General features: G+C 45.1%; 1 protein-coding gene, 1 long non-coding RNA gene and 1 pseudogene across 3 annotated transcripts in view; 1 reads left to right on the top strand and 2 right to left on the bottom strand.

Moving 5' to 3' along the window:
• LOC310671218 overlaps positions 1-22576 on the bottom strand; it is a 497424-nt gene that overhangs the window by 347898 nt on the left and 126950 nt on the right. The gene's annotated exons all lie outside the window — the stretch shown is intronic.
• Positions 1-22576, bottom strand: part of LOC310672813 (vomeronasal type-2 receptor 26-like) — a 140264-nt pseudogene that overhangs the window by 106254 nt on the left and 11434 nt on the right. The gene's annotated exons all lie outside the window — the stretch shown is intronic.
• LOC310672817 (vomeronasal type-2 receptor 26-like) lies at positions 4383-20734 on the top strand (the record flags this gene model as incomplete). The annotated part of the gene is made up of 6 exons (XM_083430473.1): positions 4383-4630; positions 6093-6384; positions 6653-7465; positions 8486-8713; positions 9308-9434; positions 19836-20734. 6 exons carry the CDS (start codon positions 4383-4385, stop codon positions 20732-20734), a joined length of 2607 nt encoding a protein of 868 aa, XP_083286599.1.

Genomic DNA, 22576 nt, shown 5'->3' on the forward strand with positions numbered 1-22576 from the left:
GTCTTGATGAGGGGCAAAAGCGCTACAAGAAAAGTTAGTACATGGAAGGACATTACTTGAAGTTTTGGTTTGGGACATTGAGTTTTGGTAGTCAGGAAGGAGATGGGTGGTCTTTGGAGAAGTAAAGTTGTCAGATTCAGACAGGAAGAAATGGGAACAGTTGGATGCATGTGATGACCTCGTATAGACAGGGCTTTTTGTCAGCTGGAACTCACAGGAACTCAGTTGTGGCACCTCTCAGGTGGGCACCATTGCCATTACAGTGGTACCTCGGGTTAAGTACTTAATTTGTTCCGGAGGTCTGTTCTTAACCTGAAACTGTTCTTAATCTGAAGCACCACTTCAGCTAATGGGGCCTCCTGCTGCCGCTGTGCCACTGGAGCACGATTTCTGTTCTCATCCTGAAGCAAAGTTCTTAACCTGAAGCACTATTTCTGGGTTAGCGGAGTCTGTAACCTGAAGCATATTTAACCTGAGGTACCACTGTATAAGAGAAAGAAGGGTGAGTTCCAGCACTAATCTTTCTAGAAAAATAGCACTAAATGTAGTCATGTCCTGGTATTTATGCTAACCAAAGGGAATGTGAACAATTTGACATCAGAAACTATGCTTGGCAAAAGCAAATGGAAATATAGAAGCTGGTGTTTTTATGCCAAGAGGTTGTCTCCTCCTCAGAAATCGCTACATCTGGACAGAATTGGCCTCTCTGGAAATGTATTTGCTGTTTTGCATGTGTCAGTTTATATTGCTCTCTGTTGCTCTTACCTTCAGATTTCTTGTCTGTATTAGGGATTCAGATTCCCGAAATAAAATCTCCTTCTATCACCTATTTCTGGTGTCTTCCTGTATAGTCCTAATAACTGCCAAATCCTCACCAGTCTAGAATGTTTATGATCAGTGGAAGAAACTATCTACAGTCAGACATCTCAGTTTCATTATGACACCCTGTGTTGGCCTAGTGTGTTGGCCTAGTGTGGGGCTCCGAGGTGAGCTTGGCTGTTTGGCTGGTGTACCGGCCACCTAGCGCACCAGCAGCCACCCTGTCAGGCCTGCTGGAGGCGGTGGCTGGCTGGGCCTTGGAGTTCCCTAACCTATTGGTATTGGGGGACTTCAACATCCATGCTGATGCCACTCCCTCCTCACAGGCTCTGGACCTGGTGTCTTCCATGGCGACACTAGGGCTCTCCCAGTTTGTTTCGGGCCCCACACATCAAGCAGGCCACACGCTGGATTTGATCTTTGGTGTCGGTATAGATGTGATCATGTTTCCCTCAATGAAGGTGCCATGGTCTGATCACTACGCTCTGAAAGCCAGGATTGACGTTCCACCCCTACCCTGCTTAGGTGGCGAGCCGATTTGGGCTCGCCCGCAGAGGCTGATGGACCCTGATAGATTCCGTCAGGCCTTGCGGGACCTTGCTCCCCCTGGCAACTCATTGACTGAGCTTGTTGAGGGCTGGAATATCCAGCTCCTAGCAGCCAACGATGAGATCGCACCTAAGCGCCCTCTGCGACCCCGCAGAAACCGGGCTCCCTGGTTTACCGAGGAGCTTCGGAAAATGAAGCGGGACCTCAGACGGCTAGAGCGAGTATGGCGGGGTGCCCGTGACGGAGCCTCAAGAACATCTTATAGGGTTTTTATGAAAACCTATGAGATGGCAGTGAAGGCCGCTAAGAAGTCCTACTTCTCGGCCTCCATTGCATCCGCTAGCTCTCGCCCGGCGCAATTATTTAGTATAATTAGGTCTTTAACGTCCCTTGAAGGACAGCCAAATTTAAATAACAATTCGACACACAGCTGTGAGGCATTTGCGAGCTTTTTTGCAGAGAAGGTCCTGTTGCTCCACCATGACCTCCCTGCCAATTTGGATACAATAAGGGAACTGGAGGCCCCTCAACTGTCCTCGGGTCCAGTATTGGACCACTTTGACCAGATATCCCCAGCCGATGTGAACAGACTCCTCCGAGCTGGAAAGCCCACCACCTGTCCTCTTGACCCGTGCCCGTCTTGGCTGATTAGAGCGTGTCCAGACGAGGTGGGGGCCCCCCTGGGTGATATCATCAATTTGTCCCTTGGCACCGGGATATTTCCAGGGGAATTGAAGGGGGCAGTGGTGCGCCCGCTCTTAAAGAAAACATCATTAGATCCTTTAGATCTATCCAATTACCGTCCGGTTTCGAATCTTCCATTCCTGGGTAAGGTGATTGAGAGAGCGGTTGCTGAACAGCTTGGTAGGTTTCTGGATGAAACATCGGCTCTTGATCCATTCCAGTCCGGCTTCCGCGCTGGTCATGGGACCGAGACGGCTCTGGTCGCCCTAACAGACGATCTCCGCAGGCAGCTGGATCGAGGCGGGTCGGGGCTGCTGATTCTTCTAGACCTGTCAGCAGCCTTCGACATGGTCGATCACGAACTCCTGGACCACCGCCTTGCCGACGTGGGGATCCAGGGCACAGTCCTTCAATGGCTGCGCTCGTTTCTCTCTGGTCGGGGACAGAGGGTGGCGCTTGGGGAGGAATTGTCATCGCGCCACTCCCTGGTGTGTGGAGTGCCTCAGGGTGCGATTCTCTCTCCGATGCTTTTTAACATCTTTATGCGCCCCCTCGCCCACCTTGTCCGGAGTTTTGGGCTGGGTTGCCATCAGTATGCTGATGACACCCAACTCTATCTGTTGATGGATGGCCATCCTGACTCGGCCCCAGACACACTGACCAGATGCCTGGAAGCTGTGGCTGGATGGTTACGTGGGAGCCGGTTGAAGTTAAATCCTTCGAAGACAGAGGTCCTCTGGCTGGGACGGGGCGATATGGGATTGAGGGGGCAACTCCCATCTCTTGCGGGGGTGCAACTAGTGCCAGCATCGTCCGTTAACAGTTTGGGTGTAATCTTCGACACCTCCCTCTCTATGGAGGCGCAGATTACAGCTATAACAAAGGTGGCATTTTTTCATCTCCGCCAAGCTAAGCAGTTGGCTCCTTATCTCTCTCGCCCTGACCTAGCCACTGTGATCCACGCGACGGTCACCTCCAGACTGGATTATTGTAACTCGCTCTACGTGGGGCTGCCCTTGAGACTGACCCAGAAACTCCAGCGGGTGCAGAATGCCACAGCGAGACTCCTTACGGGGTCGTCGCTGCGAGATCACATTCATCCGGTACTATACCAGGTGCACTGGCTTCCGGTGGAGTACAGGATCAGGTTTAAGGTGCTGGTTTTAACCTTTAAAGCCCTATACGGCCTAGGACCCTCGTACCTACGGGACCGCCTCTCCTGGTATGTCCAACAGAGAAACCTACGGTCTGCAAATAAAAACATCCTGAAGGTCCCAGGCCTCAGAGAGGTTAGGCTGGCCTCAACTAGAGCCAGAGCTTTCTCGGCTGTGGCTCCAATCTGGTGGAACGCTCTGTCACAAGAGACTAGGGCCCTGCGGGACTTGACATCCTTCCGCAGCGCCTGTAAGACAGAGCTGTTCCACCAGGCCTTTGGTCAGGGCGCAGCCTGACCCCCTCCTCTGGCAATCTGCACAGGGTCTTGTTTGCTGGTTGCCATCAATTTGTTTTTGATTGATTTTATGGTGAAAAGTTTTTAGAATGTTGGATTGTTTTGACTGTTGTTAGCCGCCCTGAGCCCAGCTTTGGCTGGGGAGGGCGGGGTATAAATAAAATTTATTATTATTATTATTATTATTATTATTATTATTATTATTATTATTATTGCTAGGATGTATGTATGTATGTAGACACAGTCACAGTCAAAGCATCATATTCCCCCTTTGAAGTAAATGCTTTTTTAAAAAATCCTGAGTGGAGGTGGTTTTAAGTTCTTCCATTAAATAAAATAAATGGTATAGACCAGGGATGTCCAACACGTTGATGGTGATCTACTGGTCGATCCCTGTGAGGTTTTGGTAGATCGCGGTCGACCGTTGTATTGCTGCATAAGGGAAGCCGGAGTTTATAAACGGAGGCTGTTATCTGGCCAGCGACCGTAAGTTTACTGGCTGCTTTTGTCCCTCTCCCTCCTCCGAGCTGCCAAACAGTCCCTGACCCCCCCAAAAATAGGGCACTTCCCCTTCTGTAGAACACTGCCAGATTTAGAAAGTAGATCACAGTCTCTCGGGAGTTGGCCACCCCTGGTATAGACCATTAAAAAAAAAAAAAACTCTAAGTTGTTTCCATGAAATAAACAACTTGTTTCCAAAAAAATACAGTTCTGCCCTGCTTGTGACCTTCCCAGATGTGTCACCAATGGGAGATACTGGATGCTTGAATAGATAGTCTAACCCACTTGCAGGGCTCTCCTTAGGTTCTTGTGGGCAAAGTTCAGGCCCAACTCCCCACCCCTTGACTCCTGTCAAACTTTGAAAATGCACACAGCAAACATGTATGAGCCATGCAAAGACGCCAGGAAGTTGCAGAGACTAAACTTCTACCACGTATCAAAATCAAAATCATCAATTATCAAAATCATAGTGATTTATTCTGCAGAAAGCTCAGGGGATATTTCTGGACATGACCTAAGCATCAGAATCAACAAGAGCAAGATGTTATTCATTGTACTCTGCCTGAAAAACAATTTGCAGATAATATTTCCTGTGTTGGAGTCAGACGGAGCTGAGGTTCAGAGCAGGTAAAGGATGGGACGGGAGCAGGAGATGGATGCATGAGAGTTAATTCTGCCTTAGCTGAACCCCACCCAGACTGGGAGAGCCACTGCAGCTTGGGTCTTGCAAGAGCTTTTGACTTCTGCTGTGTTGGCTCTGGAGGTGAGAGGAGCTACTGACAAGAGATGTAGAAGGCAGAGGCAGAATGAGATCCCTGCTGCTTCTGTTGCTGCTTCTGCTGCTAATGATGCCCCATGGAGTCTATGGGAACCGGAAGGCCAAATGCCCCTTGAATCTGATCAGGGATCAGAATAAAGCACGCAGTTACTACCGGCCTGGAAACTTCCTTATTAGTGGGATCATACCTTCAAAATATATTCTTGAGCAACGTCCATATGTTTTTTCCCAGGCCCCCTCCACCAGGATTGAGAGGTAAGTAATTAAATGCAGATGGTTGTCTTGTTTCTCCACCTCCACACCAATAGCTCTTGTTTCTCAGGGCAAGTTACAGGGGTTTTCAGCCTGTAGCAACACACTAGAATGGAAATGAACCTAACCAGATATCCTAACGATGGATTAAATTATTTCACGTGTACGAAGGAGGTGAGGATGTCGTGAGATCCAAGTGGTTTCCAAGATGCTGTGATTTTATTATTTTTATTTGCACAATTTATATACAGCTTAATGAAAATCATCTCTAAGGAATGCAGCAGTAAACCAACAGTAGTTCATGTTGAAACTTCTCTTAGGTATATTAAAGTTTTCCTCCTCCAACCCAAGCCACTTCCCTTTTGTGCCATGTCTTCTTGAATTATAAGCCTGAGGCTAGAGACGGTCTTAAAAAAGAAATGCTAAATTGTTCCGGGTGATTTAGATAAAATAAAACAGGTCAGAGGACTTCCTGATTAGCGGATTCAGGTCTCCAAAATATCCAACTCTCTCTTTTTCTCTCTCTCACACCTTCAACCCACCAGGATTTTTTCGTAAGTGATCATGATGCCAGTGGTCAGTCTGGGAGAAAGACTCCCCTACCTTGAACCCTGTATTGCCTTTTGAAAAATAGTTGAACAATTTACACAGACCTTCCTTTGAAGCAATCCTTCAGAAGCTGCCATGACCACTGAAGAAAACGCAGCCTTTCCTGTAATTTCCCAACGTTTCACAAACTTTTCAGAGGAAATTGTTTTTACTAATACTTATTTGAAGATGACCTGGCCACATGACCCGGAAGCTGTACGCCGACTCCCTCAGCCAATAAAGCAAGATGAGCGCCGCAACCCCAGAGTCAGTCATGACTGGACCTAATGGTCAGGGGTCCCTTTACCTTTTTATTTGAAGATGAAGTCCTTCTATACTCCTGAAATGGAGCATAAACCTCCCAATATTTATATACCTGTAATAATTTGTGGATCAGATAATGTTTTTGTTCATTTGTTAATAAATTGTGAATAGCAGTTTAATATTTTTTAATTGGTATATTTTTTGCAGTGTCTCACCTATGTTCTACTGGCACATATTGTCCTACTTGTTCACCATCCAGGAGATAAACCAAGCTCTCAGGCTCTTACCTAACATCACCCTGGGCTACAATATTTTTGAGAACCACTTTGATGCAAGGTTGACTTCTGACGCCATGCTAGACCTTCTTGCAGGTGGGGGAAGCAATGTCCCAAACTATAACTGCAGGAAATGGAATAACCTGCTGGCTGTTCTTGAACAAGCCAATTCTGTCATCTCAAAGGAGATTTCAGCTATGTCAAGAATCTACAAAATCCCACAGGTAGGAACGGTGGCTCCATGGAGAGACAGAGGAGAATTTCAACCCCAGTGCCCATTGCCCCCAGTGAAGGGCCAATAAAACATGAGAAAATCCTGAACTATAATGGCTCCTTTTTAACCAACCTGTCACCCTCCCCTCGGATGTTTCAGACTGTAATTTCCATCAGCCACAGCCAGCATAAATCTTGTTAGATATTTATCATTTCAGGTTAATAAAAATCTGTTCCTGAGAGCAAAGCACACCACTTATCTCTTTTTTTTCTCAATAGGTCAGTTATGCCTTCATTGCCCAGGTTCTTGAGGATAAAATCCAGTTTCCTTTTGTCTACCGGATGGTCCCCAAAGAAGAAGCTCAGCACCAGGGCATTCTCAAGTTGCTCCTGCATTTTGGATGGACGTGGATTGGCCTCCTTGCTCCAGACAATGACGGCACAGAAAGATTTGTGAGTGCCTTGACACCTCTGCTGATCAGCAGTGGAATTTGCATTGCCTTGTCAAAAATATTTCCAGAAAAGGATGTATTAAAAATGTTCAGCCCAAATGAGCCTTTTGCCATCTGGAGACAAGCCAGAGTATTTGTTTGCTACATAACAACTCAAATGGGATTTGGTATAATCTTTTCAGTACAAGAAGTGCTTGAGAAACAAATTGGGCCAAAAGTCTGGATCACAACGGCCTTTCAAGACATCAATTTTATCTTTTCTTTACATCCTTTTTTCTTCAAGTACATCCATGGTTCTTTGTCCTTTGTAATGAGGACCAAAATAAAGAGCACCAAACATATCTACTATGAACCAAGGTCCCATTTCCTGAACCAGTTTTGGGAGGAAGCTTTCCATTGTTCCTATTCAAAGCATGTGTTGTCTATGAAAGGCCAGACAAGATGCAGAGAGGAGGAGAAGCTGGAGCCTTTGCCCAGAGAAGAGCTGGACAGAGTCCTGTCTCAAGACAGCTACGGCACTTACTTCAATGTCCAAGCTGTGGCGCATGCCTTAAATGCTGCATATTCATCTAAATCAAGGTGGATGATGATGGCAGGTGGGAAAAAGGAAGAGGAATTTCTGAGGCTGCAATCATGGCAGGTATTATCTTTCCTTGCAATCCATTGACACAGCTGTAGAATCCATTTTAGTAGCAAGACATGTTGCGGTGAATGTAAGTGTTCATTCCTTCCAGAACTAACTGTTTACTGGAACTTCGGCAGATGAACTATGTGCAGTGGTACCTTGGTACTTGAACAGCTTGGCTCCTGAACAAATTGGCTCCCAAACTCCGCAAACCCGGAAGTGAGTGTTCCGGTTTGCGAATGTTTTTCGGAAGCCGAACATCCAACACAGCTTCCGCTTGAGTGCAGGAAGCTCCTGCAGCCAACCGGAAGCCGTGCCTTGGTTTTCGAATGGTTTCAGGAGTTGAATGGACTCCCAGAATGGACTAAGTTCAAGAACCAAGGTACCACTGTAAAGGGAAACAGTTAAGCTTATACAACCTGGCAGCAAAGCTGTCTGTCTGTACTTAATTGCCTCTGTGAGTTATTGCCTTCATTGTCTGGGTCAGAGCTCCTGAATCACTTTGATGTTGAGTGTGGCTCTGCTGATTTACTCGCACTGAGGAAGCGTGCTGGGCACCACAGAATGTGCTCAAGAAGCTTGGCAAAGTGCCATGTCCCAAACACTCGCTGGTGTTCACTATGGATAGCCACGTCAAGGGCTTAACTGGATTGGCCCCCAGAAGTGTAGAATAATCTTCAGTAGAGATAGTGTGGATCCCTTCCAACTCCACGATTCTATTATTCTAAGGGCATTCCTGAGCACTGATTTTGAGGACTACCTTGGTTAAACACTTTGGATATCTATAGTCCTCATGGGTTTTAAAAAATATTTTATTGTCTTTGTATTGATCTTACTCTGCTCAGCTCCTAGCTGTTTGATATAAAAGGTGGTCTATAAATGTTTTAATTGATAACATAGAATTCTTCAAGAGGGCTTATAGTCTACACAAGATGTTCACTGCCCACAATTCATAAGAGCTCAATGGGAATAAGATTGAGATAGCCAACATGGTTCCATGCTTCCTTAATGCTGTTGTTTCTGCTGTCATTCCAGCTTCACCCTTTCTTGAAAGAAATCCAATGCTTAAATACTTCTCTGGGCACACTGTGTTTGGATAAGAACGGGGAGCTGCCAACCAACATTCATATTGAGAACTGGGTGATGTTTCCTAATCAGTCTCGTGTTAGAGTGAAGATTGGGAGTCTAGAGAGAGAGGCGTCGACTGGCATAAAGTTTAGCATTAACCCAGAAACCATTGAGTGGCCCAAGCCATTTAAGAAGGTAGGGGATATAACAAAGGGGAGAGGCTAGGAAAGCGTGCTTAACACTTGTCCTTGTGAGAATGACCGCTCCCCACATCAAATGGGGGGTGCATTTTGTGTGGCCATGCGCAGCCCCCTGGATCCCAGTACGGCTCCCAATAGTACAGGCTGGCTTCACCCTCCCCAGGCTGGATACCTGGAGGTCTCCGCCTACCTCAGCCAATTGCCCAATCCTGCCTGGGGAGGCGTTGCCAGGGGGTCAGCCATGTAGGTGGAGGGACCGCCCTGCCCACACAACGGAAGTTGCATCTTACCTGCGAAGCGAGAATGCTGCAAAACAGCAAGATCCTGAAACTAGAATCAATGTGTTTCCCAGACACTTCCCCCAGCTACTGCTACAGTTTTCTTATTGCTGTTATTATGTTTTGTGGGTGGGTGGGTGGGTGTGTACATCCTTTCTTTGCTGTTTCCAAGTGCTTCCCATAAAATAGTGGGTGGAATCAGTTGGACTAGGGATGCTGTTGTGTCCTTACCAGATACTCTGAGTGAATTCCATTGTCAAAAATGCTACTAACACTCTCTCCTTAATGTACCTTCTTTTCTTAATGGTTAGACTGTGCCTCGCTCCAAGTGCACCAAAAGCTGCCACCCTGGGTATGCCAAGGTGGTTCAAGAAGGAAAGGTGGTTTGCTGCTATGCTTGCGCTCCCTGTGCAGAAGGGACGATCTCCACTCAGAGAGGTAGGTGACTCAAAGGGAGAGGAGATTCCTTGGGAGAATAAGGACAGTGAGTTCATTTAGTTATTTTACAATGTGCTCTCAGTTATCAAAGAACAAGAACAATGCCTGTCAGGGGCTGGACTTAGGAGGAATGGTGGGGACCGCCCACCCCCCTTCCCCAGAACCTTCCAGAGAAGAGGAGAGAGTATAGATTTAGAACAGCGGCTTGCGGAAGGGCATAGTTCAGAAGCTGCAGAGAGGAGAGGCTTGGAAATATTGGAAGAGGAACAGCAGGAAGAAGCAGCACCAGGGGAGAGACAGCTGACAGACTCAGTGTCTTTGGAAAGCATTCATGACTCCCCCCCCCCCCGGACCAGACATGCATTAAGGGTAGTAGAACAGAAAGCTCCGAGGCAAAAAGCTCAGATTAGCCAACACAAGGGTGACATAGAATGGGAGAGACGGAAGGTTTAGGACTTTACTTGGAAAACACCGTTATTTTTTTATTTTATTTTTTAAAAAATATTATTTATACCCCACCCATCTGGCTGGGTTTCCCCAGCCACTCTGGGCGGCTTCCAACAAACCACTAAAATACAATAACCTATTAAACATTAAAAGCTTCCCTAAACAGGGCTGCCTTCAGATGTTTTCTATCCTAGGTAGAATGCATTCCTTCGTCTCTCTCTCTCTCTGTGCATAGTGAATAAATTGCTTGGTAAGAACGGTTTTTTGGTTTATCTGCTTCTTGGCTGCCACCATGGGAGGGATTGAAGCCTGACAACGCCCAAAAGAAACAATTTTTTTATTTAATAAAATGTTTAGAAAACCATGAAAAAATAGTGAAGAATAACAAATTTTAAACACAATGAAAGCACAATATGAAATAAAGAATGCATAATAGGAAAATGATTACAATATGAATAATTTTGAGGGGAATAATATGAGCATTTCATGGAAGAAATTTGAAAGTATTTGGATTAGCTACTGTATTAAAGGCATAACAAGAAATCATACGTAAAAAGTGAAACATGAGAAGGCAATTATCTTTTTAACACTCTTCCACCAGTCCAGCTTATGTAAAAGTTATCCAAGATGAAGGAGAAATACAGTATACACCTCACAGGTTTGCTGTGAGGATGAAAAGGGGAGAACCATGCATGCCATCTCCAGCTCCTTGGCAGAAAGGCGGGGGTGAAATGGAGGAAATAAATAATCAAATAAAAAGCAAACTGTCAAAGGTCAAGTTGAAGAGAGGCATCTTCAGCATCAGCCAAAACTGTACAACGCAGGACGAAGATGCCAGAACTGCTTCTCTGTGGAGGTTGTTGCCCCCCAGCTTTAACCTACAAGATTGTCTTGGCAATAAAAAGTGGGGGGGAACCCATGTGTGCCACCCCCATCTCCTTGCAGGAAAGGCAGGATGCAAGTGTAAACATCAAATAAGCAAATGAAAAATTGTTTGCCTCTCCTTCCTTACTCCACATTCTTATTTCCTGACCTCTCTCATATTGGTATCTTTCTCCAAAACGCAATAGAACAAAGGTGGCTGATGGAATTAAGTAGTGCTGAAGCCACTCTTTTTCTCCTCCTCAGATGCAGAGCGTTGCACCAAATGTCCAGAAGACCAATATCCAAACAAGGACCGAGAACACTGCATTCCGAGGATTATCAGCTTCCTATCATATAAAGAACATTTGGGGATTCTCCTGACTTCCTTGGCCCTCTTCCTGTCCTTAACCACAGGCTTTGTTGCAGGGATCTTCATTAAACACAAGGAAACTCCCATAGTCAAAGCCAACAACAGGGACCTCTCCTACATCCTCCTTGTCTCCCTCCTGCTGTCCTTCTTGTCCTCCTTCCTCTTCATTGGCCGTCCCAGGAAAGTCACCTGCCTCCTTCGACAAACGGCCTTCAGCACCATCTTCTCAGTTGCTGTATCTTCTTTGCTGTCCAAAACCATCATGGTGGTGCTGGCCTTTCTGGCCACAAAGCCAGGGAACAGGGTGAGGAGATGGCTTGGGAAGAGTCTGGCCAACTCCATTGTCATTTCCTGCTCCAGTGTCCAAATGGTCATTTGCATCATCTGGCTAGGGATCTCTCCCCCATTTCCAGACTCTGACAAGCACTCCCAGGTTGGAGAGATCATCCTGCAGTGCAATGAAGGGTCTGTGTTCATGTTTTATGGTTCCCTTAGCTACATGGGCTTCTTATCTACCATCTGCTTCATGGTAGCTTTCCTGGCGAGGAAGCTGCCTGGAGCCTTCAATGAAGCCAAACTGATCACCTTCAGCATGCTGATCTTCTGCAGTGTTTGGGTGTCCTTTGTGCCCACCTACCTAAGCACAAAGGGAAAATACATGGTAGCCGTGCAGATCTTCTCTATCTTGGCCTCTAGTTCTGGGCTTCTGGGCTGCATCTTCATGCCTAAGTGCTACATTATTGTGCTGAGGCCTGTTCTGAATACAAAGGAGCACCTGACAACAAAAACTAAGAATGGTATCTGATTCTTAAACTAATCAATGCTGACAATGGCCCGCCCTGTAGAAATTAAACATACATAATTGTTTCTGGATTAAAGCTTCATAAACTCTGACTCTCTCTCTTCATTCTGCATAAATCTTGAATGATGGAAAGGAATGTTTGGACTTAATGTTTTATATTATTTCTTTATCACAGCCTGATTCCCAATAGAGACCTTCCAACCACTTTGGTCTTTATGCTGCTCGTGTTCACCTGGCTCACCCTAGTTTTGCACAGTCTTGTTTTCTAAATAATATTGTGCATTGCTGGCATGTTTACGTCATCATTATAGCATCTTCCAGTTATGCCATGATTCCCACTCCAAAGCTTGCAAGCCAAGGCTCTTACTTGTAAGAAGGAAATAGATCTTTATCCTGGCAGATGGTGGTAGATGCTTAGCAGCAGAACCAACGCTCAGGTGCCATGGTTTAGGAGCTCAAGAGCAGAGTGAGAAGTTCAGAACTGTATAGAAACAATGAAGATGTCCCCATAAGTTTCTATGCTTTCACCTACAAGCTTTTTAAGATGAGGCATTGAACACTCACTCAGTTGGAAATGGGAGATCACTCCTCCTCTAACTCTGGTTTCTGGCCTTGAGGCCCCCAAAATCAAAAATAAAACTAGATGGGCAAATAAGAATAAACTGGACAGCTTTTGATAATAAGCCCTAAATTGCATGCTCCTAAAGCTATCACCAGTCTAAACTAGTGGAAAGCGTGGGTGGCGCTATGGGTTAAACCACAGAGCCTAGGACTTGCCGATCAGAAGGTCAGCGGTTCGAATCCCTTTGACGGGGTGAGCTCCTGTTGCTCAGTCCCTGCTCCTACCAACCTAGCAGTTTGAAAGCACGTCAAGGTGCAAGTAGATAAATAGGTACCGCTCTGGCGGAAAGGTAAACAGTGTTTCCGTGCGCTGCTCTGGTTCGCTAGAAGCGGCTTAGTCTTGCTGGCCACATGACCCGGATGCTGTACGCCGGCTCCCTCGGCCAATAAAGCGAGATGAGCGCTGCAACCCCAGAGTCGGTCACGACTGGACCTAATGGTCAGGGGTCCCTTTACCTTTACCTTTAACGCTTTCACCAGTCTAAATTAGTGGAAAGCTTAGTAAATTCCCTGCACCACAGCATTTTTACCTAATGGTGCTGACCTTTAAAGCCCTAAACGCCCTCGGCCCAGTATGCCTGAAGGAGCGTCTCCACCTCCATCATTCTGCTCGGACACTGAGGTCCAGTGCCGAGGGCCTTCTGGCGGTTCCCTCATTGCGAGAAGCAAAGCTACAGGGAACCAGGCAGAGGGCCTTCTCGGTAGTGGCACCCGCCCTGTGGAACGCCCTCCCACCAGATGTCAAAGCGATGAACAACTACCTGACATTCAGAAGACATCTTAAGGCAGCCCTGTTCAGGGAAGTTTTTAATGTGTGACATTTTAGTGTGTTTTTGCTCTCTGTGGAAGCCACCCAGAGTGGCTGTGGAGACCCAGCCAGATGGGCGGGGTACAAATAATAATAATAATAATAATAATAATAATAATAATAATAATAAAATAATAATAATTGGTGTAGGAGAGATTTGCACCTCTAGCAGGACACGAGCACAACAGCACCCCATCCTGTCTTAGCTGCAGAGCATAGTCATCATAACTCATAGTCACTGATAGCTTTAACACACACAAACCAAATTCCTTGAGAAAGTGTGACCAGCTCCATCGGGAACCTCCAGCCCTGCTTGTGAACTTCCCAGAGCCACCTGATTCACCACCGTGTGATATAGTGGGGTGGACTGGATGGGACTTTGCTTTAACCCAGTTGCATGGCTCTACCTAAGTTCTTGTGAGCAAAGTTCAAGCCAAACTCTCCTACTCCTGTAGGCAATGCATATCACAAACATGTTTTTCTCCAGCTCTGCCCCTGCCCCTTGAGCCATTCATTCCAGACTCCAATAAGCCTCAGAGACAAAACTTCTTCCACTTGTAATTATCAAAATCATAGTGATTTATTACTGTCAGAGCTCAAGAGGTATTTCTGGAGATGGCCTAAACATTAGAATCAAAAACAGCATGACGTTATTCATTGCACTGTGCCTGGAAAGCAAAGTTGGTGCAGAGAATATTTTTATTGTGTCTGACACAGACTGAGTCAAGATTTAGAACAGGTGAAAAGCTGGCCAGAGGAGGGAGAGATATGCCTGTGTAAGGTTAGCAGCTCTGAAGCTACAGCTGAACACCTCCCAGCTCAGTAAAGCCACTGCCGCTTCGGCCTTGGGAGAGATTCCCTCTTCTTCTGATCTCCTGGCACTGGAGGTGAGAAGAGCCAACTGGGGCATGTAGAAGGCAGAGTCAGAATGATCTTACTGCTCCTTTCACTCCTCTTCCTGCTAATCATTCCCCATGAAGTCTGGGGGAGCCTGGAGGCAAAATGCCCCTTGAATCTGATCAAGGATCAAAATGATGCAAACAACTACCACCGGTCTGGAGACTTCCTCATTAGTGGGATTATATCTCCAAACGTTTTTAAAGAGCAGCATCCTTATGTCTTTTCCCAGACCCCAGTGTTCAGGATTAACGAGTAAGTAATTCTCTGCAGGTGTCTGTCATGTTCCTCCACCCCCATTCCAGTGGTTCCTATTTACTCACACATTTCTGAACTGCAGCGTCCATCATTCATGATCCTTGCTGGTTGGGGCTGATGCGATTGAGAGTCCTGCAAAAGGTTCTCAAGCACACTTCTCCTATTTGCAGCTTCTCTGGGTTCTTGCCTGTAAAATTATCTGTTTGGCTGGGTAGCCCCAGACACCCTGGGCAGCTTCCAACAAATTAAAACACATTAGGACACCAAACATTAAAAATCTATGCAGGTCTCATTGGTGGAGTCAGACGTCCAAAATATGAACAACCTGTCCCTCTATCTTCCTCCCCCACCCCACCCCTCTCTCTCTCTCTCTCTCACACACACACACACAGAGAGAGAGAGAGAGAGAGAGAGAGAGAGACCTGCTAGGCTTCATTCATAAGTAAAGATTTATTGTTGCCCTTGGAACTTCCCAATCTGTGCTTAAGCTGATTCCAACTACCATGGAGATACTCTGTTTTCTTGTCCCAGTCCAGTGATCATCCTTGGCAACACACTTCCCCTACTTAGAATCATAGAAGTTTAGAGTGGGAAGGGACCATGGCGGTCATCTAGTCCAACCCCCTGCAATACAGGAATCTTTTGCCCAATGATGGGCCTCACCCATGACCCTGGGATTAAGCGTCTCATGCTCTACCAAGTGAGCTACCATGCTTAACCCAAACTTTGGAGAGAATTTGTTTTTACTCAGTTTTGTTCTTTGAAGATGGTGTGCTTCTACCCCCCATGCATTGCAGGAGCATGCATGGCCCCATTTATTTTATTTTATTTCATTTGTATAATAGGCATGCACCCCATTATTTGTGGATGTTCAATTTTGTTGCCTGGTTTGACACTTTTTTTATTCTATTTATTTCTTGCAGATTTAGTGTGAGGTACAGTTGGCACATCATGTCCTTCTTGTTGACCATCCAGGAGATTAACCAGGATCCCTGGCTCATACCCAACATCACCCTGGGCTACAACCTCTATGAGAACTATCATGATGCCAGGATGACTTCCGATGCCATGCTGGACCTGCTTGCAGGAGGGGAAGGCAACGTCCCAAACTACCAATGTGGGAAACAGAGTCACATGCTGGTTGTTCTTGAACATGAAAATTCTGCTATCTCAAAAGAGATTTCAGCCATGTCAGGCATCTACAAAATCCCACAGGTATGAAGGGTGGCAGAATAGAGGGACAGAGGAGAATGCCAGCTACATCAAACACCTTTTTGTCTCCAGGGCAGTTAAGAAGGGACATTTAAAAATGAGAAAATCCTGAGCAATGGATATGAGGCTCTTTCCAAAACTCAGGAACTCCCATCAGCCTCAACTAGCAGTTACATATTAATCAGTTCAGGTAAATAAATAACCTGTTTCTCATCCTGAAAGCAAAACAAAACACCAATCTCTTCCTTTCCTTGCTAGATCAGTTATGGCTTTATGGCCCAGGTTCTTGAAGATAAAACCCAGTTCCCTTTCGTCTACCGGATGATCCCCAAAGAAGAAACTCTGTACCAGGGGATTATCAAGCTGCTCCTTCATTTTGGATGGACGTGGATTGGTCTCCTTGCTCCAAGCAATGATGATGGAGAAAGATTTGTGAGTGCCTTGACACCTCTGATGATCAGCAGTGGGATTTGCATTGCCATATCAAAAAGAATACCAGAAAAAAACGCATACGAAATATTAGGATCAGATGAATATGCCAGCTGGAATCAAGTTTGTGTGTTTGTTTCCTTTGTAACCACACAAGTGGGATGGGCTATCATCTTTTCGCTACAGAGTGAGAAACAGATTGGCCCCAAAGTCTGGATCACAACAGCTTTTCAGGACATCGACTTGAGTTTGTTTTATCCTCCTTATATATTCCAGCACTTCCATGGTTCCTTTTCCTTTGTAATGAAGACAAAATTAAGGAGCACCAGAAATATCTCCTCCGCACCAGGCTCCCATTTTCTTCAGCAATTCTGGCGCGAAGCATTTCATTGTTCATATTCAAAACATGTGCTGTCTGTGAGAGGCTGGACAAGGTGTGCAGAGGAGGAGAAACTGCAGGATCTGCCCCAGGAGGAGCTGGAGACAACCTTGTCGCAAGACAACTACATCACTTACTTCAGCATCCAAGCCATGGCTCAAGCCTTGAATGCTGCCTATTCAGCAAGATCAAAGCAGCGGTTTAGGGTGGGTGGAGGAGACAACTGGGAATTTCAAAGGCTGCATCCATGGCAGGTATTGCCTTTCTTGGTGTGTGTGTGGGTGTGTGTGTTTGTTTTAAATGCTATCCATTGTAGCAACTATAGAATATTGCATTTTTGATAAGACATTTTTGACGCCTATGGCCTCTGAGGATTCCTAGAAGTCTTTTCTTTTCTTTTCTATTTTTTTTAAATAAATATTTATTAGAGGTTTGGAAATTACAGGGGGGGGGGGGAAGAAAGAAAGAAAAGGAAACAATATAAAGTTAGCAGAACATACATTACAATTACAATAAAAAAACACACTACAACAATACAAAAAAAAAGAAAAAATGAAAAAAAACGAAAAAAAACCCAATACATTAAACACATACATCCAATATTCCATATCTTTACCTTTCATTAACTTGATTCATCGACCTCCTCACACCTCCCTTTTTTGTATTCTATTTCAATTAACTATTTCAGCAAATTCTTTCCATCTTACTCAATTTTTGTTCTATAATTTATCTTAACAGTCTAACCTTAAATTTTCCATTTTATCCCGTTATCAATCCATTTTTACTTAAGTCTTTATTACATTTCTGCTAAAACCATATAACTTCATTCCAGCATCCTTCTAACATTCATTAATTTTACAATGTTTTTGTAGATAGGCTTTAAATTTTTTCCAGTCTTCTTCCACCGACTCTTCTCCCTGGTCTCGGATTCTGCCAGTCAATTCCGCCAGTTCCATGTAATCCATCAACTTCATCTGCCATTCTCTTTTCTTTTCTATAGCTCTTATTCTGCAAGGCACCTTGTTATTTTATAACATGAAAGGTGGGCTAGCTTTTTAATAATAAAATAGAATGCCTGAAATGTGCAACAGCCCCAGTTCATAAGAGCTTAAAGTAAACAAGACCAAGATATCCAACATGGTTTCCTGCTTGCTTAATGCTGGTGTTTCCCATGTCATTCCAGCTTCACCATTTTTTAAAAGAAATCCAGTGCTCAAATACTTCCATAGGAGGACTGTGTTTGGATGAGAATGGAGAGCTGCCCATTGACTTTTCTATTGAGAACTGGGTGATGTTTCCTAATAAGTCTCGTGTTAGAGTGAAGATTGGGAGATTGGAGAAAGAGGCACCCACTGGCGTAAAGTTCTCTATTAACTCAGAGGCCATTGAGTGGCCCAAGCAGTTTAACAAGGTATGGGGAAAAGAAACTGTGCCAACAAAAATGGAATGGCAAGACAAACTGTTAGAGTATATTGAACTGGCTAGATTAACAGAGGCAATTAGAGATCACACTAGACAAGAGTTTCAAAAAGAATGGGAAAAATCAGAGAATACTTCACTAAAGAATTACCAAAGGAGGGGGTCAGACTGTGCCTTGGCCAAAGGCGTGGTGGAACAGCTCTGTCTTGCAGGCCCTGCGGAAAGATGTCAAGTCCAGCAGGGTCCTAGTCTCTTGTGGCAGAGCGTTCCACCAGATCGGAGCCACAGCCAAAAAAGCCCTGGCTCTGGTTGAGGCCAGCCTAACCTCTCTGTGGCGTGGGACCTCCAAGATGTTTTTGTTTGAAGATCGTAAGTTCCTCTGTGGGACATACCACGAGAGGCGGTCCTGTAGGTACAAGGGTCCTAGGCCGTATAGGGCTTTAAAGGTTAAAACCAGCACCTTAAACCTGATCCTGTACTCCACCGGGAGCCAGTGCAGCTGGTATAGCACTGGGTGAATGTGATCCCACAGCGAGGACCCCGTAAGGAGTCTCGCCGCAGCATTCTGCACCCGCTGGAGTTTCTGGGTCAGTCTCAAGGGCAGCCCCATGTAGAGCGAGTTACAATAATCCAGTCTGGAGGTGACAAATGTGCATCCAAGATGTGCCCTTTTTGACCTCTATGCATGAATTCCATAGCCAGAAATACTCCCAGTGGTTTCCTTCTGATGCACCTTCTCTTTATGGTTAGACTGTGCCTCGCTCGAGATGTACGGAAAGATGTCGACCAGGATATGCCAAAAGGGTTCAGGAAGGAAAGCCAGTTTGCTGTTGTTTGTGTGTTCTGTGTGCGGAAGGGACAATCTCCACTCAGGAAGGTGAGTGAGTCCAAGGGTTCTTGGGAGAATAAAGACAAAACAGAGATTCACTCAGCGACACTTTCTGTGAAGATTCCAAAGAAATTTTTGAATGTGGATCCTTTCTCATCTTTGCTATTTTTACTCAGCTTCACCACTTCCAGGAAGTGAGTTGAATTATTATTAGTAGTAGTAGCAGTAGCAGTAGTATTAGTATTATTATAGTTGTATGACACCCATCCGACTGGCTTTCCCCAGTCACTCTGAGCAGCTCCTAACAGAATATTACAAACATGATAAAACACCAAACATTAAAAACTTCCCTGATGTCTTAAAAAAGCCAGATAGTTGTTTGCATCCTTGACATCTGTTGGGAGGGCATTCCACAGGGTGGGGGCCACTATCGAGAAGGCCCTCTGCCTGGTTCCCTGTAACCTCATTTCTCAGTAGAAGGAAGCAATCTCTGGGGTACAAAGTGGGGGGTAGGGACAGCCTCAGCATACATTGCACACAGTCAGTTATTCAGGTATTTTGTACCATGCTTTCAATGAACCAAATCTGAGAACCAACAACAAAAAGATAGTTTTAAAAATCATTTTGAATAACTGAGAAATTGCCAAAAAAAGTAAATAATGCAGTCAAAGCACAATATAAAGTGAACCATACGTTATGTTAATATGATTACAATACAACAGCCGATAAAAAGGTTATCTTTATAATAGGGAAAAACCACACAATGAAGATGCCAGATGTATACATCCGGGGTGGCCAGAGGTCTCTCAGCTTTGTCCAGTATTGTATGGTTATTTCAGTGGTTAAAAAGTAAGAAAAACTTTGTGCACCACCTCTGTCATCTTGGAGTAAGGGCAGAATGCAAGTGTAAGGTTTAAAGAAGCAAATGAGCCAATTCTGCCTATCTTTTGCTACTGCACATTCTAATTTTGTCACCTACACAACATCAGCATCCATCTTCAAAATGTACAAGAATGCAGAGGGTTATGGATGTAAATGGTGTTGAAACCATTCTTTTTCTCCTCAGATGCAGAACACTGTACAAAATGCTCAGAAGATCAGCATCCGAATAAGGAACGAGATCAGTGTGTCCCCAAAATTATTACTTTCTTGTCTTATGAAGAACATTTGGGGATGATCATACTCTCCATTTGCCTATTCTTGTCCTTAGCAACAGGAATCGTGTTAGGAATCTTCGTTAAATATAAAGAAACGCCCATAGTCAAAGCGAACAACAGGGACCTCTCCTATATGCTCCTTGTCTCCCTCCAGCTTTCATTTTTATCATCCTTCCTCTTCATTGGCCAGCCAAGGAAGTTCACCTGCCTTCTTCGACAAGCAACCTTCTTCATCATCTTCTCAGTTGCCATCTCCTCTGTGTTGGCAAAAACCATCATGGTGGTGCTGGCCTTCCTGGCCACAAAACCAGGGAACAGGGTGAGGAGATGGCTGGGGAAGAGTCTGGCCAACTCCATTGTCATTTCCTGTTCCAGTGTCCAAATTGTCATTTGCACCATCTGGCTGGGCATCTCTCCCCCATTCCCAGACTCTGACAAGCACTCCCAGACTGCAGAGATCACCCTGCAGTGCAACGAAGGGTCAGTGGCCATGTTTTATGCTGCCCTCGGTTACATGGGCTTCCTAGCTGCCATCTGCTTCACGGTGGCTTTTCTGGCCAGGAAGCTGCCTGGGGCCTTCAATGAAGCCAAGCTGATCACCTTCAGCATGCTGGTCTTCTGTAGTGTTTGGGTGTCCTTCGTGCCCACCTACTTGAGCACAAAGGGGAAATACATGGTGGCTGTGCAGATCTTCTCTATCTTGGCCTCCAGTGCTGGGCTCCTGGGCTGCATCTTCATTCCCAAGTGCTACATTGTTGTGCTGAGACCTGATCTGAATACAAAGGAGCATCTGACAACAAAAACATAAGGTGGCATCTGTCAGGATTTTGGCAATCCTGTGTTATGTTTATCAAGAACCTGGAGTGATGTGCTTCATACTTGGGCAAAGGGGGGGGGGTGGATTTGAGCCTTTTGAGAAAACTTTGGATCACTTGTAGGTGAGATTTCTGAGTAAACTCTAGGTCCCTAATAATGTAGTTCTTTCTCTTAGTGATTGCTTGCTGCCTGAGACTTATGGCTTCTTCCTTGAGACAGAGGCCCAATGAGAAGCTGGGCTTTCTAGTAAATTTCCAGTGACATTGCCTAAGGGTACACAAGGCTGGTACTCAGTAAAAATGTGCAATTGCACTGTGGAGAGCGTACTAACTTATGGTCTGTGCGTGTGGTTTGGGAGCTGCACGGCCAGGGATAAAACAATGCTATCCAGGATTGTAAAGACTGCAGAGAGAATTATTGGGTGCACTCTTCCCACCTTAGATCAAATCTATGCTGCCAGGTGCCATAAGAAAGAGGCAGAGATAGCACATGATAGTACACACCCCGGAAATGATCTCTTTCAGCTTCTGCCTTCTGGAAGAAGGTATAGGATTATAAAGGCCAGGACTCGCCGCCTGAAAAACCGTTTCTACGCTAATGCTATTCTGGTTCTAAACGCAGCATAAGGGGTCTCTGTAGTATAGTGTATTTTAAAATGGGGTTTTAGAGTTTTCTAGGGGTTTTTGAATGTTTTATGTAGTTTTTATGTAGTTTAATGTAGTTTTATGTAGTTTTGTGGTAGTTTTATGTAGTTTTAATGTAGTTTTATGTAGTTTTTCAATTTCATTGTTCCGCAAGGGACAATGACAATAAAGATAGCGTATCGTATCGTATCGTATCGTATCGTATCGTATCGCAAGAACCACCTGCTTTGTAGATTCTGCTCTCTGCTCTGCCTTAGACCAGTCCCTAAACCAGTGTCATCAAACCATTTGTCTCTGTGTCCACAGAGTAAACAAACAACGGCTTACACAAAGGAGAGAGAGGGAAGATAGCAAAATATTTATTATATCTTGGTGGACCACAAGCTTAACATGAGTAAACAGTGTGATGCAGCAGCTAAAGCTATTCTAGGCTGCATCAACAGAAGTCTAGTGTCCAGATCAAGGGAAGTAATAGTAGCACTCTATTCTGCCTTGGTCAGACCACATCTGAAATACCCTGTCCAGTTCTGGGCACCACAATTTAAGAAGGCCGTTGACAAGCCGGAATGTGTGCAGAGGAGGACAATCAAGATGATCAAGGGTCTGGAAACCAAGCCTTAGGAGGAGCGCTTGAATGTTTAACCTGGGTATGTTTAACCTGGAAAAGAGGAGACTGATGGGAGATATGATAGCCATCTTCAAATATCTTAAGGGCTGTTGCATGGAAGATGGTGCAAGCTTGATTTCTCCTGCTCTGGGTGGTAGGACTCGAACCAATGGCTTCAATTTGCAAGAAAGGAGATTCCAACTAAACATTAAAAAAAAACCTCTCTGGCAGTAAGAGCTGTTCAGCAGTGGAACAGACTCCCATGAGAGGTGGTGGAATCTCCTTCTTTGGAGGTTTTTAAAGAGAGGTTGGAGGGTCATCTGTCATGGATGCTTTAGCTGGGATTCCTGCATTGCAGGGGGTTGGACTAGATGACCCTCAGGGTCCCTTCTAACTCTAAGATTCTATGATTTCAGTATGCATGCTGCTTTTTCACATAAATGTAACCAACACCCCTCGCAACATGACAGCAATATAAATATATAACAATACATCATTACAAGCATATTAATTCATGCCAACACTTACTATCCAAATATAAGCAACTTGAAACTCTCACACATTTAATTTGTGTGCATTCAGC

This window comes from Podarcis tiliguerta (genome assembly GCF_965153285.1).
Source record: "Podarcis tiliguerta genome assembly, chromosome: 2".
Classification (NCBI taxonomy): Eukaryota; Metazoa; Chordata; class Lepidosauria; order Squamata; family Lacertidae; genus Podarcis; species Podarcis tiliguerta.